General features: G+C 39.1%; 1 protein-coding gene across 1 annotated transcript in view; it reads right to left on the reverse strand.

Moving 5' to 3' along the window:
* Positions 1 to 15,910, reverse strand: part of slc2a13.L (solute carrier family 2 member 13 L homeolog) — a gene marked incomplete at its 5' end in the record, with an annotated part of 64,006 nt that extends 48,096 nt beyond the window's left edge. Inside the window, 3 exon segments of the mRNA NM_001095854.1 lie at positions 1,003 to 1,211; positions 10,272 to 10,431; positions 15,101 to 15,910. Of these exon segments, the coding sequence (NP_001089323.1) occupies positions 1,003 to 1,211; positions 10,272 to 10,431; positions 15,101 to 15,599 (868 nt within the window).
* Positions 15,911 to 18,845: the final 2,935 nt, after the last annotated feature.

Raw genomic sequence — 18,845 nt, forward strand, 5'->3', positions numbered from 1 at the left:
TTATGATAAAATTTGGTTATCATGCCTATTGCTACTCCTGGATGCCCACCCGGCTAATAAAAGGGTAACCAAGTTTGGGAGTTTTACTTTCAAAGCAGCAAGCAAGTAAGTCGCAGGTAAAACTTTGTAAAATGTATAATAAAGCAATAGATTAATGAATCAGTGTAGAGCTGGCCAGATATGGGACAACTGACATAGTTGGCCAGCTTAAATATATTGCAATATATGGAACAATCCCTGTTTTATTTAAAGGGTAAGGCATTTATTAGTAGCTATATGCACAAAATGTCTCAGTATCTTAAATATATTGATAATTGGTTGAGTGCAGAGGACCTCTTGTATTTGTCAAAATTACAAAGATTGAAAAGATTTTTTCGGCACAAAACCCTGCATGGTTAGTAAACTCACATGGAGTTTCCTTTATGTTTGCCTGATATATCATTTACTCTATGTTTTCTGTTTTTTATCTATGGCTAACACTGTACAACACTCCACTACTTTATTTGGTGCTAGCATACTAGCACATGCTATCTGCTGTGCTACTGTAGGTTTTGCATGGTGATCAATTAATCATTAGTGCATTTTGCCAACATCCTAATTTACAGCTGATAGCTGGAAAAAGAAGCCTGGAACTATAGGGACAAATATTCAAAATATCGACATAATCAAAGGGTTTCAGTAAATCTGGGACTGTATAGCAGTCCAATAATAACATTGTTTTATAACATAATTATAATAGCACACAGGACACGTTAAATAACTCTGAATTAGCTGTCAAATATTCAAGCATATATAAGTAAACTAGCTAAAAGCCGAGGTGCACTTTAGTACGGATTGACCCCGAGATTGAGATTGATCTGAACAACATAAAAACCACTGCGGGTCAGTTTAAGCATCACAAAACAGAGATTAGGATGCACTTATCCATTCACTTCCAATGAACATACTAGTGCAAATAGTAAAAACTCAAAGGAAAACAGTGGTTAAAACAAACAAAGGTACCTGTTCCTCCTTCCTTCTCTTCTTCATCAATACTGTTTTTTATACTGTCATATTCTTCATCAATAGTTTGATTTCCACGAATCTGAGATAATACTCTTCTTGCTTTTTGTGTTTGGCCCTTCTGAATAAGCCAACGTGGACTTTCTGGAAGAAAAAGAAACCCAAGGAACTGGAGAACTGCAGGTACAGCTGAAAGACCAAGCATATACCTGCAAAGAACAAAAAGGAGTTTTGAATTTTACACTTATGGGTTCATAGTCAACATACCATGTGACAAGTGACAAGGTATCTAACGACAAAAAAAGCATGAGTTAACCTCCATTTATAAACTTGCCATATTTTCTTGGCAAATCTGCCTAATTATAAACCTGAAAACAGACACCATATTAAGGTGATAGGTCCCCTTAAAGGTATGTAGTGATAACCTACTAATCATCCCCTTTATACCCCAATTTCACTTTATCTGTCTTTGTATTTGTCATAAAATGTTGTGCCTGATTGCAAAGGGTACAATAATGATGGGATTCAATCAAAATTACAATATGCAAAATATATGGATACATTTTTGCACTGTTTTAATAAATAAGCCATATGAAATAAATATGCAGCGCTTAATATCTTCCTACTTGTGACTGAAAGTTACCCACCCACTTAGATTGAAAGCTCAAGGGGCAGGTATCTCATTCCGTTTGTCTCTTTGACACTTTGCTTTTAATCTTTTAACTGTACTTTATGTATTTATTTCTATATTTATTATTGTACTGACCCCCTGTTTCTTCTATTAATTTACTGTTCTGCATAAGTGTTGCACTATACATGGATAAGATACCGATAATACCAATTGGGAAAAAGCATTACAGCTTGCTTCAATCTGCAAAAGTACTAACAATATATGTGTCATCATTCTGTAATATCACAGGCTGCACTGGGATGAGCAAATCTTCACAATGAGTCTTACTTACAGCATTTTTTTAAAAGACAGATTTTCATTTTTGGAATTATTTATGCTTTCTGAATACAAAATTGAACAAATATTTATTATTCAGTATTCTCCATAACCTGCATGTAAATCATAACCTCAATACAACATTGTATGTCTAACTATGGGAAGGTTTGTACACATATCACGTATATAAGGGGCTTACATTAATGATCTAGCCAATGATTCTGATGCTGAGAAAGGAAATCTTTAAATCTAAGCCGAAACCTAGAAAAGTGAATGTTCTCCACACTTTAGCATATCTTTGGACAGGTGGTGAGGGGTTGAGTCCAAATTTTTGTGCGCATATAACTTTAATACTGAGTTTTTAATGAAACTACCCTCGAAAAATGAAAATTTTTCAGGAAAACAAAACTCGACCTTTAATAAATAACCCCTAACATTTGGATGCTGTGCCTGTCAGTGCATTCTACAAATTGGACAGTATGCAGTACATTGCTAGTGTGACACTAGCCTTTAAGTGCCGAATTCCATAGACATAATTTTCTAACCAGTGTTGGACTGGGGCACTAGTCTCCCATCGGGGCTGTGACTTCAAGGGGCCTTCTCACAAACTCCAGGGCTTCCTCTCGACATCTGCACATTCTGCCAATGCAGTGTGCATCCACACGTGCGTGTGTGCTACATTCCGTACATTTTGCCTCCTTCTTTACGTTGATGGTATGACATGGGCAAGGGAGCAAGGGACCTTTGGGTTTTTTCACAGGGTCCCACCAGCCCAGTCTGCCCCTTTTTCTAACAATAAGGTTGAATAATTTATTGGGGTCCACTTGGTTTACCGCTGGTTACAGATGCACAAAAAAAGATTTTTAAATGTATCCACACACATAAAATTATTTGCAGTTGGGCAGCTTACCCTTTTATTATGCCACCAACAGTATTTTACAGATGTACAATGCCTAAGCTTAAAAGTTAAAAGGAGTTGCTCTCAATTTTTCTTAGCACATTAATTTGCCAAGTTAAAATCATTTAGAGCAGATCTTTGTACATGAAAAGTTAGCTGGTAGGATGTTGTGAAGAGTGTGTATATTATATTTGTTTGTTTCCTATTACATATTAATTATTACATATTCCTATGAAATTTTATTTTTTCAAAGGGGCCGCATAAAACGGCATAAAACGGCATAAAAGTGTAAAATGTGGTATAGAGAAAACGGTGTTTGCCTGTGTAAGACTTAGAAAAAAAGTGACAATTTAGGTAAAAGGTTAAATCATAAAATAGGGATTCTAATGTATTTATATAAGATTTCTAGAAAATGTGCAATATAAAGAGGTGAATACAAAATGTTTACTAAAGTTTCCACTAGCAAAAGGTCCCAATGTTATTAGCCCCCTAAAAGTGATAAACTGAACTATTTCCTGAACAGCACTGCTTGCCAACAAGGGCATAATGGGAAATGAGTTTAAAGTGGACCTGTCAACCAGGCACAAAAATCTGTATAATAAAAGTCCTTTTCAAATTAAACATGAAATCCAATTTCTATTTTTATTAAAGCATTTATAGCTGTTGTAAGCTCATTTAAAAATCTCAGCTATCAATCAAATATTGTCTGCACTTCCTCTATGCAATACAATTACTTACACTTTCCATTCAGCACTTCCTAGATGTCACTGCTCTACACACATTCCCCCGTTCTCTTTACCGTTTAATTGTGTAGCCAGGACATGGGGATGGACATTGGGTCCCCCATTCTGATGCACAAACATGATTTTGAGATGATGCAAGGCTTGCCTTAATAACAGTGTACACAAAATGGCTCCTGCCTGCTTGCTATAATTATTAATTCCCAGACTGAAGGAAACACGATTCAAATAATTGATATTGTGTAATTAAAGTTCATTTTGCTTGACTAATGTGATGATATAGGATTTTGAATAATTTTTTTTGGGTGATGGGTCCCCTTTAAAGATTAAATTTAATTTAATTGGAAAGTTAAATGCTAAGGAGAATTTGATATAATTTTACAAAGAAAATGGATTAATTTTGTTTTAGTTGCATGAGATATTAGGAAAATGTGGTCTTGATATGAAAAGAATATGACATAAAACAGATTAGTGTTATTTTAAGGAATATGACATAAGACAGATTAGTGTTATTGTCACCAGCTGCCAGTTACTGGATCCATTTATTATAAGCAGCATACTGTTACACAAAATAAAATCTACTAATTATTTTTATGTCACAGATCACCAGTATCGATTAGGCAAAAATTTGCACACGCACACCTGGCCTCTCCAAACGATTTAAGTACGGTGCCTGGGGTATAGGAGGACGGCCCCTCCACAGTTAATGCATACAAAGTAACTCCAGCACACGTAACAAGCTCAAGGGATTGCTCCCGTGTTTAATGTCAATCCAACAATACAACGTTTCAGGGGCACGCCCCCGAAATGTTGTATTGTTGGATTGACATTAAACACGGGAGCAATCCCTTGAGCTTGTTACGTGTGCTGGAGTTACTTTGTACAGATCACCAGTATGCCAGTGCTGTTCACTAGTGATGGGCGAATTTCTCCCGTTTCCCTTCGGCGAAAATTTTGCGAATTTCTTGAGAAATTCGCAAAACGTCAATAAAAACCCAAAAACTCCGACACTGGCAACAATTCTGATGGCCATTAAAGTCAATGCCGGAAATTCACCAAAAATCCGCGCCTGACAAATAAATTCGCCCATCACTACTGTTCACTCGATGTTTTCTGGTTACGGGTTAATATATGGGAAACATAAGTTGCTTGGCAACTCTCAATGCTAATCCAAATACACACTGGGGCAGGGAAATGATTAAAAGTACATTTATATACTCTGCCTTATTTCCCACATCTACCATTCTGTTACTCTATTATGATCTCTTTTGCTGCAATAATATAAATAATAAAATATCTGTGTCTCAAAGAATTGCAAATTTAGATTTGATGCTTTCACGATACGTAGTATTACAGAAATACTGGGAATCTAAAACATGCATTCTGACTACTGTTTTCTTATAAGAAGAAAGACAAAATACATATTTCAGTTAATGGGATTTAAGTGTATTTCCAAAGATGTATCTAACACTACACAGTCAAATACAAATAAAACATAATTAAAATTGCACCCCTTTAAAGGGAAACTAACCACAAGATAGAAAAATGCTTATCTGGAAAGTACATATTGCTTTCATGTGAAGCAGTTAGTTCTATAACGGGTAAAACATATCCAGTCCAAAGCTAATGAATTGCAACACTTGTTACATTGTGTATGTGTTAACTTGCCTAAAATGTATAATCCAGTATGTTGGATGCACTCATATCGAATGAGAGAGCATATTATCAACAGTGTATCAGGCAAGGATCTTAATACTCATTAAAGTCCAGATAGGGGAATTGGGTAGAGGCTCTGGCCTAGCCACTCGCCAGTGAAATAGTCAAAAATAAATGGAAAGCCAATACCTTGTCTGCTACAAACGGGTGAATCCCAAACTTTATTCCATGGTGCTCACAACACTTCAATGTTCTAAACATTGAAGTGTTGTGAGCACCATGGAATAAAGTTTGGGATTCACCCGTTTGTAGCAGACAAGGTATTGGCTTTCCATTTATTTTTATCAGGCAAGGATGACACCTGTAGCAAAGCACTTTAAAGGGGAACTATCGCGAAAATGAAAATTTAATATAAGCTTCATCATACTAAGATAATTTCAAAATATCAGCAATTAAGAATTCTGACCTGTTTCTGAAATAATCAATTTACTTTTCACTCTCCCCCTCTTAGCATCTGTCTCTCTTCAAACTCTCTTCATGCAGGAGTTGGGAGTCTGATTCTGAATGAGTTAGATCCAATATATCTTTTTGGGATTGGGCTTCTCTTGCCTGGAAGTTGTATTAGAGCTCACTCTTACAAAATCACCAGAACATGCAGATTGGTGCAAAACACTTATTTTGTTAGTGCCTGAATAAATAATTATTTGAGCCTGCTGTAATACATTGGTTAGGAAAAGGACCCACCTCCCCCAAAAGATATATTGGATCGAACTGTCAATGAAATTCTGACACCCAATTCCTGAATAAAGAGAAAATGATGCAGAGAGAGGGATAGTGAAGATAAACTTGATTATTTCAGAAAGGGTACTTACTAGATTATATTTAGAAAGTTTCTTATTTCAGTATGTTGATGCTTATATTAAAATTAAATTTTTGCAATATTTTTCCTTAAACGGTGTTGCAATGTAAGTTTACATTTTTTCAGATACAAGCTATAGAACGTGTTTTGCTATTAGCGATTTGAGGTGACCAGCATAAAAAGTATTATGCTCAGAATTCTAATGGATATATTTATTAGGTACCCATCAATCAATATGCTTGAATTTGGTTTAGATATTAGCTTATTTGTATAATGTATTATATATTTTTTTCTGTATATAATATACAACCCATAAGACTTTGTATATGCTTTTAAAAAGATTAGTACAGAGTTGTGATCCAATTGAGGTCACTTATGGTCTTTGTATTTCAAATCTGAATTGTTGTAAGTTTACCACTTGTCTATGATTAAATGCATGAAACGCATCAGGGGGTAGTTTCAATGGATCAAATAAAAATGATTTTTTTAAGCAATATCCAGTGTCCATTGTCCAGGACTGCGAGAGCCCAAAAGTGATTTTTCTGTGAGGTTGCATCTGCAAGCTATGGGTTTGGTGCTTACACACCCGGATCACAAACATCAGCTTATACCTGTTTCTGTCTGTGTTTGTTATGGGTTCCAAGCATCTTGGAAAATATTACAAATTGCTGACAATACACTGATATATTTATATTAAAGCAAAACTCTCTAAGCACAAAAAAACAGCATACTGCATGCAGGGTATAAATATAAAGGCAAAACTCAGAAGTCAATAACTGGAGCTCATACAATAGAAACTGTGTTTAAGGAAGGCCATTATCCATATTATTTACATATTTAAATGAAATACTATGACAAATCACAAAGGTATACAAATATAACTGGCATTATATACACACACAGACAGATCACCAATAATAATAGCAGAATATATAATATAAATATAAAAATAGCATTTACAAAACAGGACTAACTAAAATATATTTATGTAACAAGTGTGTGTGTGTGTGTGTGTGTAATACACCAACACAAGAGGTGCCATGAGCCATATTTAAAGTGAAACTTTCACTTCTACGGGCTGACTGCCTACTTGAGCATGCATCCGATTACTCCATTCACTGGCAGAGGAAGTCTCACATGCCCTTTGGTGCTATACAAGCATATCCTATTCCACTGACTGCTGAAGTATGAAAAAAATGCATGAATGTTTCATGCTTAATGCATTCCCTGTAATGGGAATTTTGCTCATGTAATTTTTTTACATGAATAAACCACAAATATATTTGAATGTTGTTATACTATTGAAAGGCCTACTTCCCCACTCTAATGAACACTACACATTCTCAACATCAAAACTGGCATTGGATAATTGTTGGTAACCAACAATTATATTCAACATTCATAACTGGTTACATTTCCTGCAAGGAATCTATTTTCAAATCTATTTTAAAACACAACCATCTCCAATGGCATTTACAGAAGGCAACATTGCCCTCTCCTATTGGAGGGTTGGGCGTTCCACATATTTATAGATACTACTTAGCCAGCAGACTAGAGGTTATGCTCCATATTCATGCCCCAACAGGATGGAAGGATATTGAAAACCACTACACAACTTTCCCATCTGTTTTGGATACCACATAAATACAGAGCCACCCCCAGAAATCTCCTACCCACGTCAATACAAGCACTAGAACTGTAGGAATCAACAGATATTATTATGAAATTGAGTACACATAGTATTAGACACAGAACCATTTTCTACAACAAGAGATTTCCACCAGGATGCAACCCAACAGACTTTAAACCCTGGATAGATGCAAATATGGTTAATATTTCATCCAGACCAGTCTACCATACCCTTCCAAAAATGTAAAGAAGAATACAACATCCCATGCCCACAACTTTCCCAATACCTACAAATCAGACATTATGCAGAAACTGAGGTTAAAAACCAAAGAATACAATCTCCAACCTACTGTGAGACCATGTGCCTCAAACAATCTTACCCATCATACCTAATCTCTCTGCTTTACAATTGCCTCTCGTCGGACTTTCATCAGCCATACATGACAAAATGGGGTGTAGATCTAGATTTTGTGATATCCGAAAAATCTTGGTCATACGTGTGGGAAACATCTGTCTGTGCAGCCTCCAGCGAAAGAGCATATAAAATTATATTTCACTGGTACTACACCCCTTCACGTATCAGCCAATTTAGCAGTAATCCAGACCACTCTCTCTGCTTTAGAGGATGTGGAGAACAGGGGTCATTCCTACAGACCTGGTGGACATGCACAGAAGCCCATAAATTCTGGAAGATAGTTGCGACTCTGCTCTCCGAGGTACTTCACTGCACCATTCTACCCCCAATACATTTCTCCTGGGTATGAAAATCAGAGCCATTAGCCTCAAACAATCTCACAAATTAGCTACACATATACAGCAGCAAGATCACTGTTGGCCGCAAATTGGAAGCGACTGCAAATTCCAGGTCGACAAACACTGGAGACCAAGGTGAACTGAATCAGAGCAATGGAACCAATTAAGGACAGGCTCCTGGACAGGATTTACGAGGGGGAGCTAGAGTGGTACCCGTGGGCCCAGTACTTGGAGAGTTGTCAACCCTAGATCACTGCTTCTACATGAGAAATATGTAGAAAGATGAAAGATTCTTCGACCTTGGACAAAAATATTCAGAAACAAGTATACATGGTAACCCTCCCTCTTTATACTTCTCTTATATTTTTATTTCTCTTCTCTTTCTTTTCGTCCCTCTGCCCCCCCCTTTTCTTGTTTCTTCCTTTCTCCCTACCCCCCAACTTCCCCCTACACTATCTAATGTCTATTACGGCTATATGATCATAATGCAGATACAGGATAATATCAGAAGCATTAGGTACACATAACCTGACATTTGAATGCAAAAGAAGTATAAAGCTATTTAATAATGACACATTAACCACTGTTTATATATGCTGTACTTTATTACAATCTTTTCTCCTTCTTTTTTCTGTAAACATTATTGAAAAGTAATAAAACAATAAATGATAAAAAAAAAACTCTCACATGGAGCTTAACATTTTAAAATGTTTTAATAAAATGATATCTTTAATCTTAAAAGCATGCAAGTGGGAATTTTTTTGAAGTAATAGGTTACACCTCTGTTTGGTCACTAGAAGACCCCAGCATGCCAGTATTGGTTTACTTAGGTCTATCTCCAAGAAACCTGGCTGTAGAGTACCCAATGCATACCAGGACATTACAAAATTGGTTTTAATGGGCACAGAACAGAATGCCAGCTAGTGTTCGAGAAAAAAAGTTGTGCAAGTTTTGTTGCAGTTTCTCAACCTTGAAAATTAGTATATAGGCCTCCACATTTAACAGCAATGCCATATGTTACATACAAAAAGAACATTGCTGCTACATGCCTTTAATATTTTATCTTCATCTATGACAAATAAGTTTTACCTAGCAATACTGATCACAATTTCAAAAAAGTGATCTTAGAAATGACATTAAATGATGTAACAGAGACAAAAGAGACTGTGCTAAGACCCTATTTTCAGTACAACATGTTTAATTTCTCATATAATGTGGCATATGGATAGAACATATTTAAGCCTTCTAATTCTAAGAAATGCTCTTCGCCACACACCCATTCTGCCTACACAAAGATTTTTCTATTTAAAATCTAAGAATATCATCCTAGGTTGTAAAACCTCATTGTCTAAAAACAGAAGGATGTGAGACTAAAGAAGGACTGGTATTAAAATACATTGAATAAAAAGGTTATTAGCAAGAGGTGTGGGATATAGTATCCAAAAACCCATTATTCAGAATGCTTTGAAATATGGACTGCCAATTCCCATAGAGTGCTTAAACAAACAAGTCTAAATTTTTTACTGATTTGTTTTTTCTCTCGGATGATAAATTAACTCCATACTGAGGGAAATATAATGCTATCTTGTTATTTATTTATTGTTGTTTTAAACAGGCTACTACAAGTTGGAAAAATACAATAACATTACCTGTTTGGATGCTACTGGCAACTGTACTAGTGCAAATAAGCACCTAAATTCATACATAAGGCCTTAAATGTTATAAAGACTTCTTAATATGGTATAGAGATATTATTAACCTTGTATGAAATTCTATTGCATTACAAACCTCCAGCCATCTCTTGCAAGATAACTAAATGCTCCATCCACCACTGCAGCAAAGAACTGTCCTCCTGTGATAAAGAGTGTATTAATGGTAACCAGTCTTCCTCTCAAATGGGGTGGAGCTGCTTCTGCAATGTACACTGGTACTGTCATAGATGCAATACCTAGGTGAAAATAAATATATAGTTACATAGTTACATAGTTACATAGTTAAATTGGGTTGAAAAAAGACAAAGTCCATCAAGTTCAACCCCTCCAAATGAAAACCCAGCATCCCTACACACACCCCTCCCTACTTTTAATTAAAATTCTATATACCCATACCTATATTAACTATAGAGTTTAGTATCACAATAGCCTTTAATATTATGTCTGTCCAAAAATCATCCAAGCCATTCTTAAAGGCATTAACTGAATCAGCCATCACAACATCACCCGGCAGTGCATTCCACAACCTCACTGTCCTGACTGTGAAGAACCCTCTACGTTGCTTCAAATGAAAGTTCTTTTCTTCTAGTCTAAAGGGGTGGCCTCTGGTACGGTGATCCACTTTATGGGTAAAAAGGTCCCCTGCCATTTGTCTATAATGTCCTCTAATGTACTTGTAAAGTGTAATCATGTCCCCTCGCAAGCGCCTTTTTTCCAGAGAAAACAACCCCAACCTTGACAGTCTACCCTCATAATTTAAGTCTTCCGTCCCTCTAACCAATTTAGTTGCACGTCTCTGCACTCTCTCCAGCTCATTTATATCCCTCTTAAGGACTGGAGTCCAAAACTGAACTGCATACTCCAGATGAGGCCTTACCAGGGACCTATAAAGAGGCATAATTATGTTTTCATCCCTTGAGTTAATGCCCTTTTTTATGCAAGACAGAACTTTATTTGCTTTAGTAGCCACAGAATGACACTGCCCAGAATTAGACAACGTGTTATCTACAAAGACCCCTAGATCCTTTTCATTTAAGGAAACTCCCAACACATTGCCATTTAGTGTATAACTTGCATTTATATTATTTTTGCCAAAGTGCATAACCTTGCATTTATCAACATTGAACCTCATTTTCCAGTTTGCTGCCCAGTTTTCCAGTATAGGCAAGTAAGTTTGGCAACTTTCAACAAACTCCTAAGAAGTGTCTTAAGCATAGTAAAATTACTATCCATGCTCTTTACAGATAACCCTAGCAAAGTAATTCTAGAATCTATCGTATCTCTGTGTAACTGACTAACAGGTTGGAAAGATATAGCAGGAAGTTGTGTTCTGGCCATTGTGTTAGACATCCATTCAGGGGTGATCCTGGCCATTATGCTGCCTGAGGCAGCCTTCCTTTTGACCCCTCCCCACGGCACTCACCTTTTCAGCGCTGGAGGGGGTCAGGGGAGGTCCACGTTGCTAGAGCAGAGAGCGCAATCGCACTCTCTGCACTAGAAGAGCTGAATTTACGGGTTGAAAAATAGAACTTCAGCTCTTAAAGGAACAGTTTAGTGTGAAAATAAAAACTGTGTAAATAGATAGGCTGTGTAAAATAAAAAATGTTTCTAATATAGTTAGTTAGCCTAAAATGTAATGTATAAATGTTGGAGTGACCGGATGTGTAACATAATAGCCAGAAAACTACTTCCTGTTTTTCAGCTCTATAACTCTGAGCTAGTCAGCAAGTTTATGGGGGGCCACATGGTACATATCTGTTCAGCGAGTTTGCAATTGATATCTGAAAAGCAGGAAGTAGTGTTCTGGCTATTATGTTACACACCCAGACACTCCAGCCTTTATACATTGCATGTTTGCCTAACTAACTATATTAGAAACATTTTTTATTTTGCACAGCAAATATCTATTTACACAGTTTTTATTTTTAGACTGAACAATTCCTTTAAGTGGGACTTGGATTTTTACTATTGAGTGCTGTTCTTATATCTACCAGGGAGCTGTTATCTGGTTACCTTCCCATTGCAATGTTTTAGGCAGCTGGGGGGGGGGGAGAAGGGAGGGGGTAACTACTCCAACTTGCAGTACAGCAGTAACGAGTGACTCAAGTTTATCAGAGCACATGACTGATATATGACTGATTATCTGCATTTGCAAAATTATGTTATAAATCTGGATGTTTTAACTTAAAATCAGCTGCGTGCCTGAGACAGCAGCCCCAATACTGCCCCCCTTCCGCTCCGTACTTTCAAGTTTTAGCATCAAAGCGGGTCCAGGGGGGACCGCATCACTAGTGGAATGAACGCTATTGTGCTCACGACACTGGCAGAGACGAATTTCCATGTTAAAAAATGGAAATTCTGGTTTTAAAGTTAACCATCTTTAACCCTAGCCCTAAACTGGAGAGCTGTAAGGTCCTTGCCTATGGTGAGTTGCATTTGCAATGTTTTGACTGGCTTTGAAGTACTATTAGGGTTACCACCTTTTCTGGAAAAAAATACCAGCCTTTCTATATATTTATATTTTTGCCTATTAATAACATTGGGATTAACCATCATTTTTACTAGTCATGCCGGTAAAATACCTGCCAGGTGTCAACCCTATGTACTATGTATCTACTGCAAAGATTTATAAGCCTTAGTCTAATATGTTTTGAAAATAGACATCACATTGTTTCAAGTCTTGTTGTTTACTTTAAAAATTATTTATTTTTTTTTACATTTGGCTACAGATATGTTTTGTAATATATGTATAAATTAGGGTAATTTACTGACACTCCAGATACAAGCGCAAGAGCACAACATCTGGAGTCTGGCTGCAATTTGCACCTCACACCAGATAAACAATTTTGGCACAAGTAGCAGAGTGTAGCATCATCTGGTGCAGTGTACCTTGTCCTTACTGCTTGCCATAGGGCTAGTGGTAAGCATAGGGCATCATTGTGAACTGTATCTGCCAGTACTTCCTGACTCATGGGTCTTGATTATGTGCAAGTTAGCTGTTGGTAGGGAAAGGAAGGGTCCTACCTACAGCTGCCCCTGAAAGAACAGTACTATTAATAACTGCAACATCAATCCTTTTCTGAAGGGGGACACCTGGTGCTTTTGGTAGTAGCAAGACTTTGCAGTATAAAGTAGTATACAATGGTATTCTTCAGAATTTATCTGTTATCTACTGCATATCCTGTGTTTGAATGGCTGCCCACGTGTCTACATAGCAGCTTGTTTATCTAACTATAGTAGTGTTTCTGAAGCAAACAAACCAGTTATACCAGTGCATGGCAACACTATATTATACTGTCATTCCTTTAAAACCCTTGCTTTTGTTGCTAAAGTAAGGTAATATTAGTTTATGTGAGGTTGCTAATGGGCCTGTGAGGAACCTGTAAAACAATAAAAAACAAAATAAAAGCATGCAAAAATAAAAAATAAGGCAGTGGAGACATGATGAAGACATGACTTATTCCTCTTTACAAAGGGAAAAATGCAGTGCATGAAGAGCAGACACTGTTTTAAAGAAGGAATAAAAGAGCATTAGAAAGGTTAACACTACTATACAGAGATCAGGTGACATTATTTTGATATGCCTGTGTGTTTGCAGAGGCAAAAGACCTGGCACTTTTTAACAGGTGGTGTCAGTTGAAGAGCCTACATTATTGTAATTAATAATGTCTACATATTATGTAAAATAAGCTTCATCTGATGGAAGCAAATAACTTTAAATATAATACATTTAATAATTCTGTACTGTTTCTGCAATAACCAAGTCGATTATTAGCGTTACCTTCTCAGCAATCTGTCTTGGATTTTGATTGACAGGTCAAATACAGTGGTCTGTGATATCTTTGCCTAGACAATCTATTAGTACTATCTGCCCATGAAAAGAAACAACAAAGCTGCATGAAGAGAGAGACTGATGAGAGGAAAATATTGAAGATTTAACTTGCTTAGTTCAGAAACGGTACGGAATGTTTAACAGATTATGTTTAGCATGTTTCTTATTTCCATAGGATAAATATTATAACCGATTTTCATGATAATTCCCCTTTAGGGTCAGGGCACACACTCAGATTAGGGGAGATTAGTTGCCCAGCGACAAATCTCCTCTTGTTCAGGGCGACTAATCTCTCAGAACTGCCTCCGGCTGCCTAGAATGTAAATCGCCGGCGGATGGCACTGGGAGCACTTTGTTTTCTGAAGTTGCCGCACGAGGAAACTTCTGGCGACTCTGGAAAACGAATCGCTCCGAGCACCATCCCGCCGGCGATTTACATTCTAGCCAGGGGGAAGGCAGTTTGGTGAGATTAGTTGCCCCCGAAGAAGAGGAAATTTGACGTCGGGTGACTAATATCCCCGAATCTGAGTGTGTGCCCTGACCCTTAGGTGTAGTTGAATATGGGTAGAAAAACAAGCACTGTGTTCTGTTGCCAGTTAATTGTGGGACATGAATCTGGGGAAGAGATGACATTTTATTTTACACGGGGGTCACAGTATCCAAAAATTTGACACTGTTAGAAGTGAAGTACCATTTCACAAAATACAGGTTGTGATGGAAGAAGAGCTGACACTCTGTTACACAGTGAAAAGGACTGGCAGGGGGAGAACTAACCCTGTATTGAAAGGTGAACTGGCAGTGGGAAAACTGTTAAACCACGCCTTTATAAATAGATGAATTGGCTCTTTATATTGGTTTATTTGCCTATATGTGGGATTAAATGACGTGACAGAAAAACAAAAATGTTATCTTTCACGATTTGATACGTGTGAAACCTTGGAGACGGATTGATAAATAGGACAGACTGTGATTTGCGACCTGTGCTCGTACAGTAAAGTACAGCAGATCATAAGGGAGCCCGGGCAGGAGCTACAGGTTGGAGATGGCAGCAGCGGCACTAGGGCGGTACTTACCGATACCGAGTCCCACCACCACGCGTCCCCCTAGCAGCGTTTCCTTGTCGCGGGCAGCAGCCAAGATCACGGCTCCGGCGGTGAACAGAAGGCTGGCCATGAGAATGCAGGGTCTGCGACCCAGAACTCCGTTCAATCCGCCGCCTGCTAGAGCTGACACTGCCGCTGCCCCCACCGTGCTGGAGACCAGCAGCTCCTGCCATAGAGCCGATAGGTTCATCTCCCTCTTGAGCAGCAGCATGGCCCCCGAAACAACCCCAGTGTCATAGCCGAACAGGAAGCCCCCGAGGGCCGAGAACACGGACACGACATATACAAAAGTCGGAGTGACATCCTGCTGGAATTGCTTGCGGGCCGCTCGCTCCAAGTCCCCGGCGGCGGCGGCTGTTGTGCCGGTCCCCTGGCTATTGACACTCGCGCAGGACTCGGCGGAGGCTATGAGACTCCTCTCCCCAGCCGTCTCCTCCTGTTGATGTTTCCTCCTTTTTTTCTCCCCCATTAGGTTGCTCAGGCTCCGCAGCGTGTACTCCACATTGTCGCTGGCTTTGCGGGACATAAGTGTGAGCAGCGGACGGCCCCGCTCTAATCACAAGCAATGGAGGTGGCGGTGCTCAGGGCCGCTTCGCTTTTGGGTGCACGGGCGCTAGGTGAGCGGAGCATATGTACCCGCCCTAGCTACAATGTCGCTGCCGCTTGTTGCACTACAGTAGCTTACAGTACGCCACTCCTCGCCTCAGTTTCCAGTCAGCGATTGCATTTTCTTCCGTTTCTGTACGCTGTGCCCTGCTATTCCAGCTGGGATTCAGCCCACTACAAGCGGGCACAGACTGGCACTGAAACACATTGGCAACAAGAGTTGACAAGCTGGAGGGGCGGGGCTTTCTCAGTCACATGACAAGCAGCAGCTGATTTTCTTGACGTCACGCCGACACACGTTGGATGTATTTTGCATAGAACCCTTGGCCTGTTTTGATCTCCTTGTATGTGAGTCATTCGATTGGCTGGGAGGGTTCTGGGCATAATAAGACAGGCAAAGTCTGTTTTTTTCTGAATGGTGGAGTTGGGGGCATTATATGAGGGATAGTATGGGTCACATGGCCACAGCTGCTGAACAGTAAGACATTCCCTCTCTTGAGCTGGAAGTGTCTGACGGAAACGTGTTGTGGCTGAACATCAACTTTGCAAATGGTTTGGGGAAATCTGGACATGGCTTTGTGCTGTGTTTGAATGTGCTACCATTGCCCTTGCACAGAAGCCATGCTGAGGCCGCTCAATGCTCGCTGTCTTCATCCAGAAACTGAAAACATGTTCCCCTCCCTTTTCTATTGGGGAACAGGAACTGGTAAGCTCCTAATAGAGAAAACCTCCTAACAGGCGTAGGCGTCAATTTACTAGCGAAAGAGACCATCGCTAGCATCGTTCGCACTCTATCACCAGGCGACTTTTTGCTCTGTCGAATGGTCATTACTCCACAAATTCAGTAAAGTGCGGATTTTACTAAACGTTACTTCTTTTGCCAGAGTTGACTTTGCCACTTCAGACGAAGTGCTATAAAGCAGCTGGATCTTCCTCAATCTTCTGTCACTTACTGTACATCATATCCTGTGTGCCGAAAATGCATTACAGTTCAAAAAACACTGGCGACTTTTCCTTTTTTTAAGCGGGATTGCCTGCAAAAGTCCTAACAAACTTTTTTGGGTAACCGGTTTTCTCCAGACATTTCGTAACATATGGAACATTCATTAAACAGTGGGCTCATGTGTAGGGCATTATATTAACTCTCTTGTCTTTATTAAGGTTCCCTGGACATGTGTAATAAAAAGTGGTAACTTCAAGCATTTGCAATAACATTTATAATAAAGACCTCCATACAACTTTAAATTACCCGCTGTATGAAAATTGACATAAGCTCAAGATCACTACCGAAATTTAGGCTAGGCACAAACCAGGCCTGGACTGGGAGTCAAAATAGGCCCTGCCACTCCAAGTACAAAGAGGCCCAAACAGCCCCCTACCAGCCCACTATATGGTAACTTTCTATGGAACCATACAGCAGCCCCTCTGGCATTTGCCAGAACTCACAGATTGCCAGTCCGGGCCTGGCACAAACAAACGCTGCCGCATCTTCACTATGAAATGCTCACACTGCCGAAGTAACGCTATCGAAAAGTAGCCAGCATTCTGCAACTTGCGCCTGGCGAAGTGGTGTGATATGTGCGAAGCAGTCGCTGGCGACAATTTGTCCTTTAGTGAATCTGCCCCTATGTGTCTTCACCTGTGCTTTCCCTACTGTCTGTACCCAGTGGGTACACATCTCCAGTGCTCATACAATGTCAATATGATTCCATGGAGTAGAGGGCATTACAATAGACTATGTTAGTAATGTTATATAATACACAAAAGTCATGAATATCCTGTAAATTATATCCTTATAAATGGTGCTTAGTGAGGTCATCTGTTATAATCAAAGCTTAGTGATGTAATTTATGTCACACTGAAACGTATGTATTATAATAAATAACGCACCCCTGTTGCAAAATAGGAGGATATTAGAAGTCACTTCGGCCTTGTGTTTTCATATGGTCATGGAACTCCTCTGTAAACTGAGTTGGCATGCATCCACAGAACCATCAGCTGACAGAAAGTCCAGGAGTGCTGAGAGTTATCTTGTTATGGGTTCCATGGTCTCCGTGCCAAAGCCCAATGGCTTTTCCAATTCAGTCGGACACAGCAAATTGGACTGTATGACTGTGAAACTGCATACCTCCCAATAAAAAGGTGGACAAAAAAAGTTGCTGCACTATGAAATTTTGACCATGCCCTTTTTTGTGGCCACACCCTCTAATTACCATGTTCGTTTTGCAAAATTTGGCAGGTTATAAAAGTTTGAACACATTTCTGTGGTTTGTTTCAGTTATTACAGTTTTGCTAATGAAGGTGAATTGCCCTTTAAGCTGTGAGTCTAACTTCTCCCTGTTTATCTAAATTGTTACAATTACTTATTTTCTTATCTCAAAATTGCTACAAAATTATCTTAGTTGCACCTGGTGGCTGTTCTGGGCTCTCTGCCAAAAGCATTTAAGCAAATTAAGTTAGCAACTTTGTATCTTTCTTCTGGCTGTTCAGGGCAGAGAAAGTCGGGACTTTTCAGTACAAATGCGGGACTGTGGGTTGAGCTGTCAAAAGCAGTACTGTCCTGGCGGAAAACGGGACAGTTGGGAGGTATGATATTGTATGTGGGGTTTCGGGATGATGTAACAACTTGGTGGCACCACCTTGTTGATTACCTACTGTTTGCTTTGTCTAGTTACATTTGCTCCCCTTGCAATGAAGTCTGTCACTTCACTGGGTATCCCTCTCCCTATATATAGTGCACCCCCTCCTGTCATTTATAAAAATATTAGAAGTCACAAGGAGTTACGTGACCATATAAAAGCACAAGGCCAATCAAAATACACAAGTCCTAAAACTCCTCTGTGACTTAGAATACCTTTATAAATTATAGTAAGGGGTACATCACCTAGTATCTCACGCAGTGGTCCGGAATCTGAGCACATCCCAGCCTCTCTCAGGAATCCTTCACCAGGCAGCTTCTTTACTCTCTCTGCTGTCTCTGAACTCCAAACAATTATCGGGGTCCTATTATCCCCGAGCCCACCAGCGCATCACCACCCATGTGGCTTCTCTCCATAACCTGGGGCCTCAGCTGCAAGAGCCCCAGCTGGAACAAATCACTTCATTCTGA

The sequence above is a fragment of the Xenopus laevis genome, chromosome 3L (genome assembly GCF_017654675.1).
Source record: "Xenopus laevis strain J_2021 chromosome 3L, Xenopus_laevis_v10.1, whole genome shotgun sequence".
NCBI classification, from domain to species: Eukaryota; Metazoa; Chordata; class Amphibia; order Anura; family Pipidae; genus Xenopus; species Xenopus laevis.